General features: G+C 36.1%; 1 protein-coding gene across 3 annotated transcripts in view; it reads left to right on the forward strand.

Annotated features, from left to right (window-relative positions):
• NSUN7 (NOP2/Sun RNA methyltransferase family member 7) overlaps positions 1 to 19,455 on the forward strand; it is a 110,134-nt gene that overhangs the window by 63,395 nt on the left and 27,284 nt on the right. For all 3 annotated transcript variants that reach the window (XM_021101136.1, XM_003356901.4, XM_005666617.2), the window contains exons 5-10: positions 1,961 to 2,113; positions 2,454 to 2,637; positions 3,788 to 3,998; positions 5,631 to 5,774; positions 9,062 to 9,163; positions 11,300 to 11,417. In XM_021101136.1, the coding sequence (XP_020956795.1) occupies positions 1,961 to 2,113; positions 2,454 to 2,637; positions 3,788 to 3,998; positions 5,631 to 5,774; positions 9,062 to 9,163; positions 11,300 to 11,417 (912 nt within the window). The remainder of the gene's footprint in view (positions 1 to 1,960; positions 2,114 to 2,453; positions 2,638 to 3,787; positions 3,999 to 5,630; positions 5,775 to 9,061; positions 9,164 to 11,299; positions 11,418 to 19,455) is intronic.

Below are 19,455 nucleotides of genomic sequence, written 5' to 3' on the forward strand. Positions count from 1 at the left end.
TCATGGGATATTTTATTTACAGAAGTAATATGTCTGGTTATCCTAATAGGCATTTGGATTTGGTCTTTGTTCTCAATCTGATAATGTATGTTTATATAAGAATCTTTATAATTGTGTATGTAATTTAAATTACTTTTTGTGTGATTAAATTATATTACAATTCATAGTCCAAAATATTTGCTCTCTGGGTTTTGGAAAATTATTTCTCCCTGTACTCCTTGTATATGCAGAACACATAGATTTTTTTAGGCTTCATATCTCTAATCTTTATATCTTTTTTTTTTTTTTTTTTTTTTTTTTTGCCTTTTGCCTTTTTGTCTCTTTAGGGCCACACCCGCAGCATATGGAGGTTCCCAGTCTAGGGGTCTAATCAGAGCTGTAGCTGCTGGCTCATGCCAAAGCCACAGCAACGCCAGATCTGAGCCACGTCTGCGAACTACACCACAGCTCAGGGCAACGCCGGATCCTTAACCCACTGAGCAAGGCCAGGGACTGAACCCACAACCTCATGGTTCCTAGCCGGATTTGTTTCTGCTGCACCATGATGGGAACTCCTCTAATCTTTATATCTTAATGATAAAGTAATTCAGTCCATAGCATCTCTTATAAATTCATACTTATGTAGGTATTTGGAAGAACTGTTTAGTCAAAAATAGTCTGTTCTCAGAAACATCAGTGTATAATGTAGAATAGTAACTCACCCTTTATAATTTATTCTTTGATGTGCATAATGTTTTATAATTGTTTTTAATGTCTCTTGCCATAACTTTGTGACATTAGGGCATAGCATTATGCAAATTGAATTTAATTATAGCCTTGGAACTCTTAGTGTTAATACCCTTTCCCTCTCCTCCTCTCTCCCTCCCTCCTTTCCCCCATGCCCCTTCTCTTTCTTCAGCCACACACACCGCTCTCAAAGAACTTGACTTTTTTGTGGCATCTCTTCCCTATTTCTCATTCAAGGTTATCCCTGAAGTTTATTATTCTGTTAGATTCTATCATGAATGTACTATGAATATGGGTCAGAGTAAGTCCCATATTTTCATTTATTAAAAAATTGGGCTGTGAGATTAAAAATAATCATTAGGTATTCATGGTTATGCTAATCGGTTTTTATTTTTCTTTTTTTGTTACTTGGAACTTTGAGATATAATCAGAATTGGGAAGGACTTGATACAGAGTCATGAAGGTTTCTCAGTCTTATCAAGACTACAGTGTTACAATCTCTGATAATAATAACTGAGCTATAAAGAGTGCCTGCCATGTACCAGGCACTGTGCTAAGTATTTTTTTTAATTAAATTTTTTTTTAAAGGCCGCACCCACAGCATATGGAGGTTCCCAGGCTAGGGGTTGAATTGGAGCTACAGCTGCCAGCCTACACCACAGCCACAGCAATGCCAGATCCTAGCTGCGTCTGTGACTTACACCACAGCTCACAGCAACGCCAGATCCTTAACCCACTGAGCGAGGCCAGGGATCAAACCCGCAACCTCTGCTGTGCCACGAGGGGAACTCCTGTGCTAAGTATTTTACACACATGATATTGATCACTATATTAATAGCAAGGTCAGTTGATCACCTTTTACAGATAAGAAAGCTGAGGCTGATGAGAGATTCATTATCACACTTGAGGTCACATAGCTGGTAAGTGATAGAGCCTGAATTTAACTTCAGATTTGTCTGTATCTAAATCCTTTTCTTCATTCGCTGTATGAATTTGTCTCTCAACCGGCAATTGTTATAAATATCTGAGGAGATACACAACTATACAGAGGCAGCCAAAACTGAAAACATTTCTATTTTTAAACATGTCAAGTGTTTTAGACTTCAAAAATTTTGAAATAGAATTATAGAAGTGTTTGTTAAAATTCTAGATCTAATTGTTCGTGTTTCTAGTGGAAAATTGATAGTCTTGTCTTCAATGTAGTAGTTACCAAGAATGGATTTTCTGTCTCTAGTTATAAGACAAAATTGGCTGCAGCATTGGCAAGATGTCGAATCAAACATGATGCCCTTTCAATTTACCACATTCTTCCAGAAACAGTTAGGAACCAGGAATTAAGGGCCTCCACTTTGCCACTTTATGCTTGGATAAATACTTGTAAAATCAGGTAAGAGTTCTAATTAAATTCTTTATTGAAGTCACTTGACTTTCAGAATAATGTGAGAGGAAATATTACCTTTTTAATGGATGGTGGGGGCTATTGTGGGGGTGTGATTGAGGAATCATAGTTTATTAGTTCAGGATCTTATCACTAGATTACCTAAGGAAATTACGTGAATGTGCTAACTTTTTTGTCACTAATTATTTTCCAACTTGTTGGCTAAAATGATAAATTCCATTAGGTGTAATGGAATATGTAGTGATATTTATTGTAGGAAAAAGATGCTATTGTTAAATATATTCTTAATGTATTATATTTGTAATTACAACCTAATGTATATTTACAGCCTTGAAGAAGTTTATAATAGTTTGAAGAAAAAAGGCTATAATAAAGTCAAATCTGTATTGCATATTGATAATAAAGTCTTTGCTGTGGATCAACATTGCTATGATGTCATAATTTTTCCATCTCATCTTAAAAATGATCTTCTAAATATAGATCTTTTCAAAGATTATAAACTTATATTTCAGGTAAACATTTACTTTCACTGTGATTCTCAATAATCGTACTTATCTAAAGAATTCCTCCACTTAAAAATAAAACCTAACAAATGGGTTGTATTTTATATAGGTTTTTAAGGAGGTTTATAAGGCCTAATTTTCACCTTGAGTAAAATGAATGCCCCTACAATCAGTGTTCCTGTTATACTTTGGCATCTTAGTGCCGTGTGAAATGAGCATTTTGAAAAGAACATTTTCTCCTTCCTAGACACCATGGGGTGGGGGAGGTTGAGGGGAACTTGTATTGGCTGCATCTGAAAGGCTGTTTTTCTTTTTCAAGGGAGGATTCAAAAGAAGGCACAATGATTCCTTTTCTTCCTTCCATTTCTGGGGAAGATGCTGGTGCCATCCTGCATTTGAAAATGCTATGTGTAATACTTGCCCATTATCTCCTTACTATTGTCTTACACCTGTGGTTTGTAAGACATGCATCGTGACTATCAGTGAAGGAAGAGAATGTGAGGTGTAATGTGGTTTCAATAGAATAAGAAAGAAAATTCCCAAGAGATTAGGTTAAATTAATTTTTAGGACCTTAGATTCCAATTCTTACTTCAAATTCAACTTGGTCTTCTAAGCTTAATCCCTTCCCTGCACCCACATTCTTGGGCAGAGTCTTTCGGCCTTATTTTGTAATGATACCTTCTCAAGCACTGAGATCAGCTGCAGAAACTCATCTGTGTAACCCCCTTTTATAAGCTTGTCATCCATTGTTTAATCTCTGTGAACTAGCAGCAATTTAGATGACAGCGTAATGGGAAAGAAGGACTGGCAGTAGCAGATGAATGCATTTTCATGAAGGCTTAAGAATGGGAGCTAAGACAGGACATTGGTAACCTGTTACACATTTGGGGGATTTTAGCATTGCCTTATCACTGTTTAAAAGTTAAATGATAACAGTCATGATTTAGGCCAAAGTTTGGATGTTGTTTTAAATCAGTTTATATCAGTTACCTTTGTTAACATTACATTTTATCATATATTAAGATGTTTAAAACTCACATGGGTTAGGTATCTCTTCAACATTCCCACCAATACTTTGTGTTACCTAAGGCAAAAAAAAAGTAAATACATGCTTCTAGTCAAACCCTTTGAAATTCTAATCATACCATTGTCTTGTAGGACAAATCTCGAAGTCTCGCTGTCCATTCTGTAAAGGCTTTATTAAATATGGATGATGATATCTTAATGGTCAATACGGGTTCATGGTACACAGTTGCCCATATGTCAATCTTAACAAATAATAATACCTCAAAAATATTTGTATGTGGGGTACAATCACAAGCTAAGGATCCTGACCTGAAGAAGCTTTTCACAAAAATGGGATGTAAAAGTATGTACACATATTTATTTGTTTGGCGTTAATATTCTCTAAGATTCATAAATATTAATAAATATTTGAATTTGTATTTTTTCATAATGTAAAACTCTATATATGAACTATACTCTGAAATCCTCACTAATCCATATTATATTGTGCTGTTCTTATTGCTTAACATTGGTTAAACAACTGCAGTTAAAATTAATATATTGGCACTTTGGTATATTGCTTGACATTTAGCTACTGTACAATTTGAGGTTCAGATAATGATTAAAGCAAGTGGTAAAAATTGTCTTTTTTTTTTTTTTTTTTTTTCTTTTTAGGGCCACACCTGCAGCGTATGGAAGTTCCCAGGCTAGGGGTTGAATCAGAGCTATAGCTGCCGGCCTGTGTCACAGCAACTCGGGAATCCAGCGGAGTCTGTGACCTACACTCCAGCTCATGGCAATGCCAGATCCTTAACCCATTGTGTGAGGCCAGGGATCGAACCCACATCCTCATGGATACTAGTTGGATTTGTTTCTGCTGAGCCACAATGGGAACTCCCTGTCATCTTTTAATAAATAAGAACACAATCATAGGAGTGCTTAAGGGACAAAGATAAAATCTAGGATCAGATGCTAAATCCTTAGGCTTCTTATTTTAATTAATTAATTTATCTATTTTTTGCTTTTTAGGGCTGCTCCCGTGGCATATGGGGGTTCCCAGGCTAGGGGTCTAATGAGAGCTATGGCTGCCAGCCTACACCAGAGCCACAGCCACACAAGATCTGAGCTGGGTCTGTGACCTACACTCCAGCTCATGGCAATGCCAGATCCTTAACCCACTGAGCAAGGCCAGGGATTGAACTCACAACCTCATGGTTCCTAGTCGGATTTGCTTCTGCTGCACCAGGCTTCTTATTTAAAAAAAAAAAAAAAAAAAAATTTCTGTTGGGTCATGCTGTGACAAAAGATAACATTTTATTATAGGCTCAATGAGGCTGAAAAACTAATCTTTTTATAGATTCACAGGGTCTGAGAGACAGTAAGTAGAATTGAGTTATCTGCAATGGACAACTGTATAGTATAACTTCTTTTTTCCCCTGGTGAAAACAGAATATAGAAGGGGCTATAACAAATAGGAAAGGGAAATAACCAGCACTGAGCATTTACTGTACACTAGGCATCCTGATAAGCCTAACTATGTTATCTCAATCTTCATGACAATTAGAGAGCTGTTGGCATTATTATCCCATTATACAGATAATGAAATGGAGGCTTAGACAGACAAGTCGCATAGATAGTAAATAGTGAAATTGGGAGTCAGACTTGGGCATTCCTGCCTCTAAAACCCAATTCCCTACATTACATTACATCACACTACTTTAAATGGAATCAGAAGTTCTGAATGGAAGTTTTAAATTATACTTTATGTAGAAGATATTTAAACTTCAAAATTGTACTTTCAAGTGAAGGAGAAAGAACTCTGTTAAGAGAATTCATGTACGACCTTTAGGATGTTATCAGAGAAGAATCCTCTTTTCTGACTGCATTAAAATGACTTTTTGTTGGGTTGAGGATTTAAAAATGAACAATGATAAATTACATATTGCATTAACATTTTTAATTAATATATTTACATTTTCTTTGCTTTTTCTACCAGATATTGAAATCCTTCATGAGACGTTTATTAACCTTGAATCAAAGGATCATAGATTACAGAAAGTTAAAGTAATTCTACTGCTACCTCGTTGTTCAGGGCTGGGTGTTAGTAATCCAGTAGAATTTATTTTAAATGAGCATGAAGGTACTTGTTTTAATTTTTAATTTCTAAATTATTGATATGCAGTTCTGAATAATTGAAACTTAATATCTTTAAATGAAATTATTTGAAATCATTTAAAATGACAGAGGCATCTGATTAATGAATAGCTTCCATTTATAAAGCACTTATTATATATAAAGTATTTTACTTCTATTACCTCATTTAATCTTTGTACCAATTCTGTGAGATATTAGCAAGGAGGATATTCAAAAGGTTTAATAATTTGAGTGATACAGACAGTCAGAAATATGATGGCCAGTTTGCTATTCTGGTATATAGCAGAGCTTGAGATATAGGCACTAAAATTTATCAGCATTTTATAGATGAAAAACTGAGGTCAGATTCATTCATTTTTATAAGGTCACATAACTTGTTGGTAACAGAGCTAGGATTCAGATTTAGATCTGTCTGACTCTGGATCCTGTGCTCTAAAATGATCCCAATTAAATTATATCAGACTATTTCAAACACCATTCACCCTCAGTATGTATGTGTACGATATGAATATTAATTATGAGAATATTTTATTTGCATTTTTAATAAATTAAGCAATATTATTTAATATTAACATTTATTGAACACTTACATATAAGGCACTGAACTAAGCACCTTGCTTGGATTATTTCATCAAATCCTCACAAGAACTAAATGAAGGAGTTACTCTTATTATTTCTGTTTTACAAATACATAATCTGAGGCTCAGAGAAGTTGAAGCCTTTCATAGTCTTTTGAATAATAAGTTTCAGAGCCTCAATTTAAACACAACTGCTCTGATTCTGGTGCTTCGAATCATGCTGTCATTCACAGTATGTTAACTGAAAGTGATTCTTACTCTAATCCCTTGCTTATATTGAAAAGCATAGGTAAGATTAACTAGAATATTAGACAAAGACGACATTCCACTAACATTCAGAATATGCCGAAAGCTGTTTTCTTTTTCTAGCAAGGGCAGAATTAAAAATGAAGAAAAAGAAATTGAGGGAAAAAAACCTAATATTTATTTATTTATTTGCCTTTTATAGGGCTGCTCCCGCAGCATATGGAGGTTCCCAGTCTAGGGGTCTCATCGGAGCTGTAGCTGCTGGCCTATGCCAGAGCCACAGCAACACCAGATCTGAGCCGCATCTGCGACCTACACCACAGCTCACGGCAACACCGGATCCTTGACCCACTGAGGAAGGCCAGGGACCGAACCCACAACCTCATGGTTCCTAGTCGGATTCGTTAACCACCCTGCCACAACGGGAACTCCAAGAAACTAATATTTATTGAATACAACTGTGTCCCAATCAGTATTCTAGGTAGTGTTCATGCAGTGTAGTTTAATATTCACAATAACTTTGTGTGAGGATAGTGTTATTTAATTATCTCTATTTTATAAAGGAAAAAAAACCCACAAGATTCAGAGAAATTTAGTAAGTTGACTGAGATCATGTAGCTAGAAAATGGGGAAGATAGAATTCAAATTCAGATTAGATAACACATTCAACTATACTGCACTATAGAAAGTATTCCACCATACCACAGGATTTTTAACTGGACTTACCTTGAACCATGTGGAATTCTGTCTTGCTGCAGAAAATTTCCTTCCAAGAGAGTTAAGCAGAATAACCAACTCATGTGGGAGTATGGTAGTCTGAGAAAATTCTTATACTACAGAAGTTGGGAAATGATTAAAGAAGAAGAATTAGTCTTTGAAAGAGGCAGGAAGAAGTACTGCAGCCACAATAAGCATTGTAGTCAAGAGAACTAGAGCTTAGAACTATGAGACTCTGGCTTTATCCTGGCCATCTTGAAGTGGGAATGCAGAACAAAATAAACCGTAGGTTAAAAATAAGCTAGAGGCTGGAGGGAAAAGCCCAAAGGGAACTACAAATGACAGAAAGAGGGAAAATAAAAAGTTTCTGAGATGTTTCTGATATTTTGAAAGCGTTGGTGAAGAAGTGACAGGATAAGCCAGAAGCGGTCTTTGGCAAACCTGGAAAAAAGAAGGGTTTTGAAGGAAGCTGTACTCTGAGGAGGAATGGCCAGAACAAATAAGGAACTGCTGACTACTGATTATTAGTAGGTAGAATATTAGTCATAAATTTAGTGGGGATGACTCCAAAAGACTTAGTCATGAGAAATTATAAATTTCTCATTTTAACATCATGAGAAATTATAAATTAGAACATTTTAACATTGAAAAATATTAATGGTTTTCATAAAAATCCCACTTGAGGAATATATAAAGTTGATCTTTGATAATAACTTGGAATTATTTTTAAATTGGTGAAAAAGGTAAATGGCATAATTTTAGAATATAGTAATATGTAAATAGTCCTTTAAAAATTGGTTAAAGAGTTAGAAAAATATGAAGTGTGAAGCTAAACCAGAGACGGGATTAAGATGGCGGAATAGAAGGACTGAAGCTCACCTTCTCTCGTAAAAACTAAATTGGAAAAAAAATGGAGTTTAATTAACCTTCAGTGATATTCCTGGAATGGGGAACAGCCAAATTTATGGTATAAATAATTGGCTCTCCAGGGAGTTATTGAGAGGCAGAAAGAAACAGAGGTTAGAAGTTTGGTCAGATTTCCAATGAGAATCTGGCTCTAAACTAGTAGCTATGTGATCTTGGACAGTTGTTTAATGTATGCTTAAACAGGTTTATCAATGTTATAAGAGGTAATAATGCTTCAAGGGGTTGCTGAATAAAATAATCTATATAAAATATTATTCACCATATCTTATATTATCAAGAAATATATTAAAAATAGCTTTAGAAATTTAAAAAATTACTATAAGAATCTCCTAATCTGTTGGTTTCTTAATCTGTTATGAAGACATATATGTTTCCCTGAAGTTTTTCTTTCAAAATTTTCTTAGGTAATAATAACTGTATCTTTTTGTGTTCTTTCTTACTCAGAGCTGACTATAGCCCACCAGTTTCTACCTTGGAAAATAAAATCTTTTTTCCCTCTATTAGTCTCCAGACTGCATTCTATCTTCTGTACTAAATGACTTATTTTGGCTCGTTGGATGACTGCATCATATGAACTTAGGACAAAAAAGGAAAAATAATATTAAAATGAAGCAAAATTACTATTGTCAATTCAGTTCTTAAATTTTAAATCAGCATTTTTATAATACTGTCTATCTAGTTTTAATAAATATTTTCCATGAAACTCATTAATAGGAAAATGATTAAAAATTAAATAGTATGATAATAGCAGTATATGAAAAAACATTTGATAGTGGCATATTTAATATCATTTATTTGCTTTTAGATACAGGTTTACTTAAAGATTTCTCTCAAGGAGGCACATCAGAAGATAAACTTCATGTTCTTGCTCAACAGCAATATGAACAGCTAACACATGCAATGAAATGTAAGTTTATTAGTGCAATCTGAAAATATATTGTAAATCTTAGAAACATTAGTACTTCATTTATCTATTATAGTCAGGCAATGATGTATGGACCATAAGTAAATTTTCCAGAACAACAGTCTTATTTCCTTCAAATAACAAAATATTTATTTTTACCAATTTAATTTGTCTTAAACATAAGCTTTACTTTAATTTTATTTTTTATTTTTTTATTTTTGTGGTCTTTTTGCCTTTTCTAGGGCCGCTCCCGTGGCATATGGAGGTTCCCAGGCTATGGGTCGAATCGGAGCTCTAGTTGCCAGCCTATGCCAGAGCCATAGCAACACTGGATCTGAGCCACGTCTGCAGCCTACACCACAGCTCACAGCAACGCTGGATCCTTAACCCACTGAGCAAGACCAGGGACTGAACCTGCAACCTCATGGTTCCTAGTCGGATTTGTTAACCACTGCGCCATGATGGGAACTCCATACTATAATTTTTAACATAGATTAACAAGAATAATTAACAGTTTCTTAATGCTGAAGTGAAATGCTTATGTACTGTCTTGTACAGTTTCATCTTTTGTATTTCTATTCTTTGTTGTGTTTTTTTGTTTGTGTGTGTGTGTGGGGGGGGGTTTGTTTGTTTGTTTTGTCTTTTTGTCTTTAGGGCCACACTCATGGCATATGGAGGTTCCCAGGCTAGGGGTCCAATCTGAGGTGTAGCCGCCGACCTACACCAGAGCCACAGCAACTCGGGATCCAAGCCGCACCTGCGACCTACACTACAGCTCATGGCAACGCTGGATCCTTAACCCACTGAGCAAGGTCAGGGATCGAACCCACAACCTCATGGTTCCTAGTCGGATTCATTAACCACTGAGCCATGATGGGAACTCTGTCTTTGGTGTTTTTTGATGTAACTTTTCTGTTGTCATTGTGGCTGCCCCTAACAACGCTTCTCCAATCCAGATTTTAGTCAAACTTTTACTTCTCTTGGTACTGAAAAGAGAATAGAGAGATACAATTACAGATAAAGCCTAGATCTCTTGAAGTCTGAGTAACAAGGATTTTTAAGTATTTATATTAGATTTGGATTTTGAGTACCAAGGCCCTTCCACACATGGATGTGGAAATCTAGAACTCCCTGAGAAAGTTATGTAAACTTTTTATTAATTCAGTGCATGATTATCAAATGCCTACTTTGGGTCAGATATTAAAGTGGTTGTTAGGGAGATGAATGTGGATAAATCCTGACCTCCAAAGACTCAAAAGTAAGTATAGGGTATAGATAATTGAATGCATAAAGATATAGCATACATGAAGTAGAAAGAAGGCAAAGTAGAAAATACAGAGGAGTTCTGCCCTTTTAATGCTATTAGTAAACATTGATTTGAGTATGATAGTATGTATACGTATGTGTGTAAATGGTTGGTTAGAGTTGGTGAATAGTACATTTAAAAAATTCTGTCTCTGATTATTCTCTTTAAAATTACAGTATCATCTCTTGTAATTAATCATCGTCTGTGTCTGCTTTGATTTTCTCTATAGCATTTGTCACCTCCTAATGCTATATAATTTTCCTATTTATTTATATCTAGCAGTAAAACAGAAAATAAGCTCCCTGGGGCAGGGATTTTTGTGTGTATATATTGAATGGCTAGACCAATGGTTAGCACATAGTAGTTCCTCAATAACTGTGAGTGAGTGGCAGGTAGTAAAACTACCTCATTTTACAGTTGAAAATCAGACAGTTTAAGTGATTTTTCCCAGGTTCATACTGCAGTAAGTAACAGAATTGGCATTCATATCTAAGTCTGCCTGTTTCTAGAGTCCTTTTAACTAATCACACAATATGGCTTGTGGAAGAATGGCTAAAAGTGTCAGTCTTATGGTGATATATGGTATTTGTGTTTGTAATTAGATTGGTCACATTGATTAGATTTTCAATTTCCATATAATTCAGGTAGATTTACTTATTGGCCACAGACTACTGATACATGCTTTAAAAGGGGAGCTGTGCAAGTGTCTAAAAATCATTCCCATCAAAACCGTGAGGTATTAGTACAAACAGACTGTGTTATTTGAAACCATAACGATTTGTTTAGGATTGTTAATGGGTTCGTTATATTAATTCCATCTTCTTTAAATATAGTTACTAGAGCTCAAGCAGTTGTTTATTGCACATGTTCAGTTTATCCAGAAGAAAATGAAACTGTTGTTAAGAAGGCACTGGAATTTCAAGACCCTGGGAGTAAAGTACAACCCTATAGGTAAGAAAGGAAGGATTCTTCTAAACAACTCAACCAAATATTTTTGAAAATGGAAAATTATTAGAATAGATTTACAAGGAGATCCTGCTGAATAGCATTGAGAACTTTGTCTAGATACTCATATTGCAACAGAAGAAAGGGTGGGGGAAAAAATGTAATTGTAGTGTATACATGTAAGGATAACCTGACCCCCTTGCAGTACAGTGGGGAAAAAAAAAAAAAAGATAACCTCCCATGGTATGAATGTGGAAAATAAGGAGAACTAAATTAAAAAAAAAAAAAAGAGGGAGTTCCCATCGTGGCGCAGTGGTTAACGAATCCGACTAGGAACCATGAGGTTGCGGGTTTGGTCCCTGCCCTTGCTCAGTGGGTTAACGATCCGGCGTTGCCGTGAGCTGTGGTATAGGTTGCAGACGCGGCTCGGATCCCGAGTTGCTGTGGCTCTGGTGTAGGCCGGTGGCTACAGCTCCGATTGGACCCCTAGCCTGGGAACCTCCATATGCCGTAGGAGCGGCCCAAGAAATAGCAAAAAAGACAAAAAAAAAAACCAAAAAAAACAAGAAAATGGAAAATTATGATTTTTTTAAGCTACAAGTGGAAGACATTTCACTTCCTTTTTGTTAGACTTTAGTATGACCAAATAGTTTAACTTCTTATAACTTTAAAGTAGGTTCTGGAAAGCTTGGCATGTGCATTCTTTAGTACACTAAAAAGATTCTTCTTGTTGTTAAGTAAGACTAAAGGCATTTGAGCCTTGACTTGATTGATTTCTGGGTAAATTGAGTATAAACTTTATACCCTGAGTTTTATGTAAAACTACTGAAGCATCAAATAACTTTAGAAAGTAGAGAGAAAATTGGATGCTTGTCATTTGAAAACATACATTTCTCAGACCTGTTTAGCCTCTGACACCCACAAGGACTAAGATAAAAATAACCTGGATAACCACAGTAGCTTCTATGGGTAACACTGTAATAAACTAGGTAAATGCTAAATTAGGGGCAGAGAAGAAAAAGAGTAATACTCCATCTGAACTCTGGACATCAAGATAAGAAGTAGACTTAAGAAGATATGACACCAATTAGTTCTTCAAGACCATGACAGTAAGTTATTTTAAAATGTCTCCCATTTTTTACTCAATTCCATTGTTCTGAACTTTGCTTGTAATTTGTATAGTAGATCTTAATATGTATATAATTTGCTCTCTCCTTTTAATTTTCTGTTTTTCCTTTGCCATTTCACAAGTGAGCATGTTAACCACTGTCTTATTTCACTTCTTTACTTCCTTATTGAGTAATTCTTGTTGGTAGCAAATAGCCAACCTTATTTCTGTCAGCTTCTCAATGCAGCATTAGCTAAATCACCATCTAGTGGCAAAGAGAATTATTGCAAGTATATAACCAAATTCAACAGTGTGGGTGACTTGACTTGTCTCTTGTCTGTCAGGGTTTCTAAGAATATAATGTGGCAAAAATAGAGGGACATCTGTGTGCATTTTATTTCATTATATTTTTATTGGTATTTTTATGTTTTAAACTCAGTGAGTTTTATTACATTTATAGTTGTACAACAATCATCACAACCCAATTTTCTAGCATTTCCACCCAAATCCCCAGCCCATCCCCTCCACCCCACACCCTGTCTGCTTTGGAAACCAGAAGTTTTTCAAAATCTGTGAGTCAGTATCTGTTCTGCAAAGAAGTTCATTGTATCCTTTTTTTAGGTTCCACATAAAAGTGACATACATATTCATATTCCACATATATATGATGTCACTAATAACCTCACTTAGCATGATAATTTCTAGGTCCTTCCATGTTGCTGCAAATGCCATTTCATTCCTTTTTATGGCTCAGTCATATTAAATTGTGTATATGTACCACATCTTCTTCATCCACTCCTCTGTTGATGGACATTTAGGTTGCTTCCATGTCTTGGCTATTGTATATATATAGTGCTGCAATAAACACTGGAGTTCGTGTATCTTTTCGAGTCATGCTTTTCTCTGAATAGATGCCCAGCAGTAGGATTGCTGGGTCAAATGGCAGTTCTATTTTTAGTTTTTTGAGGAATCCCCATTCTGTTTTCCATAGTGGTTGCACCAGTTTACATTCCCACTTATCAGTGTAATAGGGTTCCCTTTTCTCCACATCCTCTTCAACATTTATTGTTTCTAGACTTTTTTTTTTTTTTTTTCTTTTTAGGGCCATACCCATGGCATAAAGAGTTTCCCAGGCTAGGGATAAAATTGGAGCAACAGCTTCTGGTCTACACAGCCACAGCAATGCGGGAACTGAGTGGCGTCTGTGACCTACACCACAGTTCATGGCAATGCCAGACCCTTAACCCACTGAGTGAGGCCAAGGATCAAACCTGAATCCTCATGGATACTAGTAGGATTTGTTTCTGCTGTGCCATGATGAGAACTCTGTGTAGACTTTTTGATGATGGCCATTCTGGCTGGTGTAAGGTGATACATCATAGTAGTTTTAATTTGCATTTCTCTAATAATTAGTGATGTTTCATGTGTGGTTTTTTTTTTTTTGCCATCTGTATGTCTTCTTCGGAGAACTGCCTGCTTAGAACTTCTGCCCATATTTTGATGGGGTTATTTGTTTGTTATTGAGCTAGCTGCAAGAGGTGTTTATAAATTTTGGAGATAAATTCCTTATTGCTTGCAAATATTTTCTCTCATTCTGTGGGTTGTCTTTTCGTTTTGTTTAGGGTTTCCTTTGCTGTACAAAACCTGTTAAGTTTATTTAGGTCCCATTTGTTTATTTTTGTTTTTATCATCATTACTCTAGAAGGTGGATCTGAGAGGATACTGCTGTGGTTTATGTCAGAAAGTGTTTGGCCTGTGTTTTCCTTTAAGAGTTTTATAGTGTCCAGTCTTATATTTAGGCCTTTAATCATTTTGAGTTTATTTTTGGTATGGCGTTACATGTAATGTCATTCTTTTACATGTAGCTGTTCAGTTTTCCCAGAACCACTTATTGAAGGGACTGTCTTTTCTCCACTGTATATTCTTGCCTCCTTTGTCATAGATTAGATGACTGTAGGTGCGTGGGTTTAATTCTGGGCTTTCTATCATGTTTCACTGATCTATATTTCTGTCTTTGTGCCAGTACTGTATGGTTTTGATGACTGTAGCTTTGTAGTATAGTCTGAAGTCAGGGAGCCTGATTCCTCCAGCTCCATTTTTCTTTCTCAAGATGGCTGTGCATATTCTGGGTCTTTTGTGTTTCCAATCATACTTTAAAATATTTTGTTCTAGTTCTGTGAAAAATATCCTTGGTAATTTATTTGATATGGATTGCATTGAATATGTAGATTTCCTTGGGTAGAATAGTCATTTTGACAGTATTGATTCTTCCAATCAAAGAGCATGGTATGTCTTTCCATCTGTTTGTGTAGTCTTTGATTTCTTTCATCAGCATCTTACAGGTTTCAGAGTACAGGTCTTTTGTCTTTTTAGATAGGTTTATTTCTAGGTATTTGATTTTTTTTTTGATATGATGGTAAATGGGTTTGTTTCCCTAATTTCTCTTTCTGATCTTTCATTGTTAGTATATAGAAATGCATCAATTTCTGTGTATTAATTTTGTATCCTGCAACTTTACCAAATTCATTGATGAGGTCTAACAGTTTTCTGGTGGCATCTTTAGGATTTTCTAGGTATAGCATCATGTCATCTGCAAACAGAGATAGTTTTACTTTTTCCTTTCCAATTTGGATTCCTTTTATTTCTTTTTCTTCTCTGATTGCCATGGCTAGGACTTCCAAAACTATGTTGAAGAGTAGTGGTGAGATGAGACATCCTTGTCTTGTTCCTGATCTTAGCAAGAATGCTTTCAGCTTTTTGCTATTGAGAATGATATTAGCTGTGGGTTTGTCATATATGGCCTTTATTATGTTTATGTAGATTCCCTCTGTGCCCATTTTTTGTAGGGTTTTTATCAGAAATGAGTGTTGGATTTTTTGTCAAAAGCTTTTTCTGCATCTATTGAGAGGATCACATGGTTTTTATTTTTCAGTTTGTTTATGTTGTATATCACACTGATTGATTTGCAGATATTGAAGAATCCTTGTATCCTTGGGATAAATCTCACTTTATCTTGTTGTACAATCCGTTTAATGTATTGTTGGATTCAGTTTGCTAGTACTTTGTTGATGATTTTTGCATCTATGTTAATCAGTGATATTGGCATGTAATTTTTTTTTGTGGTATCTTTGTCTGGTTTTGGTGTCAAAACCATTTTAATGGTGGCCTCATAGAATGAGTTTGGGAGTGTTCCTTCCTCTGCAATATTTTGGAAGAGTTTTAGAAGGATAGGTGTTAGCTCTTCTCTAAATGTTTGATAGAATTCACCTGTGAAGCCATCTGGTCTTGGACTTTTGTTAGAAGTTTTTAAATCACAGTTTCAATTTCAGTACATGTGATTGGTCAATTCATATTTTCTATTTCATCTTGATTTACTCTTAGAAGACTGTACTTTTCTAAGAATTTGTCCATTTCTTCTAAGTTGTCCATTTTATTGGCATCTAGTTAGCCTTCTCCTTTTAAGGTTGTTAGCAGTTGCCTTGTACTAGTCTCTTACAATCCTTTGTATTTCTGTGATGTCCATTGTAACTTCTTTTTTTTCATTGCTAATTTTATGAGTCCTCTTTCTTTCTTGGTAAGTCTGGATAAGGGTTTATCAATTTTATTGACCTTTTCAAAGAATCAATTTTTAGTTTCATTGGTCTTTTCTATTTTTTTTTGTTTCTATTTCATTTATTTCTGCTCTGATCTTTGATTTCTTTCCTTGTGCTAACTTTAGTTTTTGTCTCTTCTCTCTCTAGTTGCTTTAGGTGTTAAGTCACGTTGTTTATTTGATCTTGTTTCTTGAAGGTAGGCTTGTATTGCTATAAACTTCCTTTTTAGAACTGCTTTTGCTGCATCACATAGGTTTTGGATTGTTGGGTCTCTTCTGTCATTTGCTTTTAGGTATTTTTCTAACTTCCTCTTTGATTTCTTCAGTGGTCCATTGATTGTTTAGTAGCGTGTTGTTTAGTCTACACATGTGGGTGTTTTTTGGAATTTTTTTTCTTTTTGATTTCCAGTCATATAGCATTGTGGTCAGAAAAGATGCTTGATATGAATAATTTCAGTTTTCTTAAATTTACTGAGGCTTGATTTGTGGTCCAGGATGTGACTATCCTAGAGAATGTTCCGCATGCACTTGAAAAGAATGTGTTTTTTGCTGCTTTTGGATGGAATATTCTATAAATATCTATTATGTCCACCTACTCTAATGCATCATTTAAGGCCTATGTTCTTTGTTTTCTGTCTGGATGATCTGTCCACTGCTGTAAGTGGTTTGTTAACATCCCCTGCTATTGTGTTATTGTCAATTTCTCCTTTTAAGGTTGTTAGCAGTTGCCTTATATATTGAGGTGATCCCATGTTGGGTGCATATATATTTACAACTGTCATATCTTCTTGATGGATCCTTTGTCTCTTATAATATTATTTTAAGGTCTGTTTTGTCTGAGTATTGCTACTCCAGCTTTCTTTTGATTCCCATTTGCATAGAATATTTTCTTCCATCTTCTTACTTTCAATTTGTATGTGTCCCTAGAACTGAAGTGGATCTCTTGAAGGCAGCATGCGTATGGGTTTGGTTTTTTTTGTTTGTTTTTGGTATCCATTCAGTCAGTCTATGTCTTTTGGTTGAGGCATTTAGTCTATTTACATTTAAGGTAATTATTTATATGTATGTTCTTTTTGCCATTTTGTTAATAGTTTTTGATTTGCTTCTGTTGGTCTTTTTTCTTCCCTTCTTCTCTTGGTCTGTTCTCTTGTGGTTTGATGACTATCTTTAGTGTTGTGTTTGGATTGCTTCTGCTTATTTGTGTGTGTATCTCTTGTAGATTCTTGGTTTGCAGATACCATGGCATTTTAATATAGGAGTTTATATATATAAGATTGTTTTAAATTGTTGGTCTCTTAATTGCAAGTATATCTCCGGTGTCCTGCATTTATACCCCCCTCTTTTCAAGATTTCAGATTTTGGTAGCATATTTGTGCATGGAAGATTTCCCACCTTTATATGCATGCCTTTACTTATGAGCCGTGTTACTTGCAATATTTTTGTTTTTAGTGGTGGCCTTTTCTTCTCCACCTAGAGAAGTTCCTTTAGTATTTGTTGTAAAGTTGGTTTAGCAGTAGAATTCTTTTTTTTTTTTTTTTTTTTTGTCTTTTTGCCATTTCTTGGGCTGCTCCCTCGGCATATGGAGATTCCCAGGCTAGGGGTCGAATCAGAGCTATGCCTACGCCAGAGCCACAGCAATGCTGGATCCGAGCCGCGTCTGCAACCTACACTACAGCTCATGGCAATGCCGGATCCTTAACCCACTAAGCAAGGCCAGGGATAGAACCTGCAACCTCATGGTTCTTAGTCGGATTCATTAAACACTGTGCCATGACGGGAACTCCTAGAATTCTTTTAGCTCTCGCTTGTCTATAAAGCTTTTGATGTCTCCTTCAAATCTGAATGAGATCCTTGCTGGGTAGAGTAATCCTGAAGGTTTTTTCCTGTCATCACTTTAAGTATATTGTGCCACTCCCTTCTAGCCTGCAGAGTTTCTGCTGAGAAATTTGCCAATAACCTTATCAGGGTTTTCCTGTATGTTATTTTTGTCTTTTCCTTAGCTCCTTTCAGTGTTTTTGCTTTGTCTTTAATTTTGGTCAGTTTGATTAATACATGTCTTGGGTGTTCCTCCTTGGGTTTATTTTATTTTATTATTTTATTTTGCTTTATAGGGCTGCACCCATAGCATATGGTGGTTCCCAGGCTAGGGGCCAAATCGGAGCTATAGCTGCCAGCCTACGCCACAGTCACAGCAATGCAGGATTCAAGCCACATCTGTGACCTACACCACAGCTTACGGCAATGCCAGATCCTTAACCCACTGAGCAAGGCCAGCGATTGAACCCACAACTTCATGGTTCCTAGTTAGATTCATTTCCGCTGCGCCATGACGGGAACTCCTCTCCTTGGCTTTATTTTATATGGCTCTCATTGTGCTTCCTGGATTTGAGTGAGTGATTCCTCTCCCTTTTTAGGGAAGTTTTTGGCTGTCATCTCTTCCAATATTTTCTCTGGCCCTTTCTCACTTCTCCATCTGACACCCCATATGATATAGATTTTGGTTCATTTAACGTTGTCCTGGAGTTTTCTTAGACTGTCTTCATTTCTTTTCAATCTTTTTTTATCTTGTCTGTCCCATATCAGTGATTCCCCACAGTCCGTCTTCCACCTCACTTATTTGTTGTTCTGCATCCTGTATTCGGCTGTTGGTTGCTTCTAGTGATTTTTATTTCAGTTACTGTATTTTGCATCTCTGCTTGCTAAATCCTTAAATCTTCTATTTCTTTGCTCAGTGTTTCTTGCAATTTATCAATCTTTGCCTCCAGGTTTATTTCCAAGATTTTGAATCATCTTTTCTATCATCAGTCTAAAGTTTTTTTCATGGAGGTCGATAATCTCCAGATCACTTAGCTGTTTTTCTGGGGATTTTGTTGTTGTTGTTGTTGTTCCCTTATTTGAGTCATAATTCTCTGCCTTTTCATCTTGTATAGATTTTTGGTGTGGTCTCCTTTTTGCAGACAATAGCATTGTAGCCTCTTTTGCTTCTGATGTCTGCACCCCTTGTGGCTGAAGTTGGTATGGGGGCTTGCTGCAGGCTTCCTGGTGGGAGAAACTGGTGCCTGCCCACTGGTAGGTGGTGCTGATTCTTATCCATCTGGTGGGTGGGGTCTTGTCTCAGGGTAAGATTAGAGGTGGTTGTGTGCCTAGGAGGTCTTTAGGCAGCCTCTTTTCTGATGGATGGGGCTCTGTTCCCACCTGTATTATTGTTTGGCTTGGGGCTTCTTAGCCCTGATGGGTGGGGCCATATTTTTCCAAAATGGTCACCTGTAGGAGTTCATGCTGATGATTATTCCTGAGACCTTTGCCTCCAGTGTCCTTCCACAACTAGCTGCAGTCACCCCCTA

Source organism: Sus scrofa, chromosome 8, assembly GCF_000003025.6.
Source record: "Sus scrofa isolate TJ Tabasco breed Duroc chromosome 8, Sscrofa11.1, whole genome shotgun sequence".
Classification (NCBI taxonomy): Eukaryota; Metazoa; Chordata; class Mammalia; order Artiodactyla; family Suidae; genus Sus; species Sus scrofa.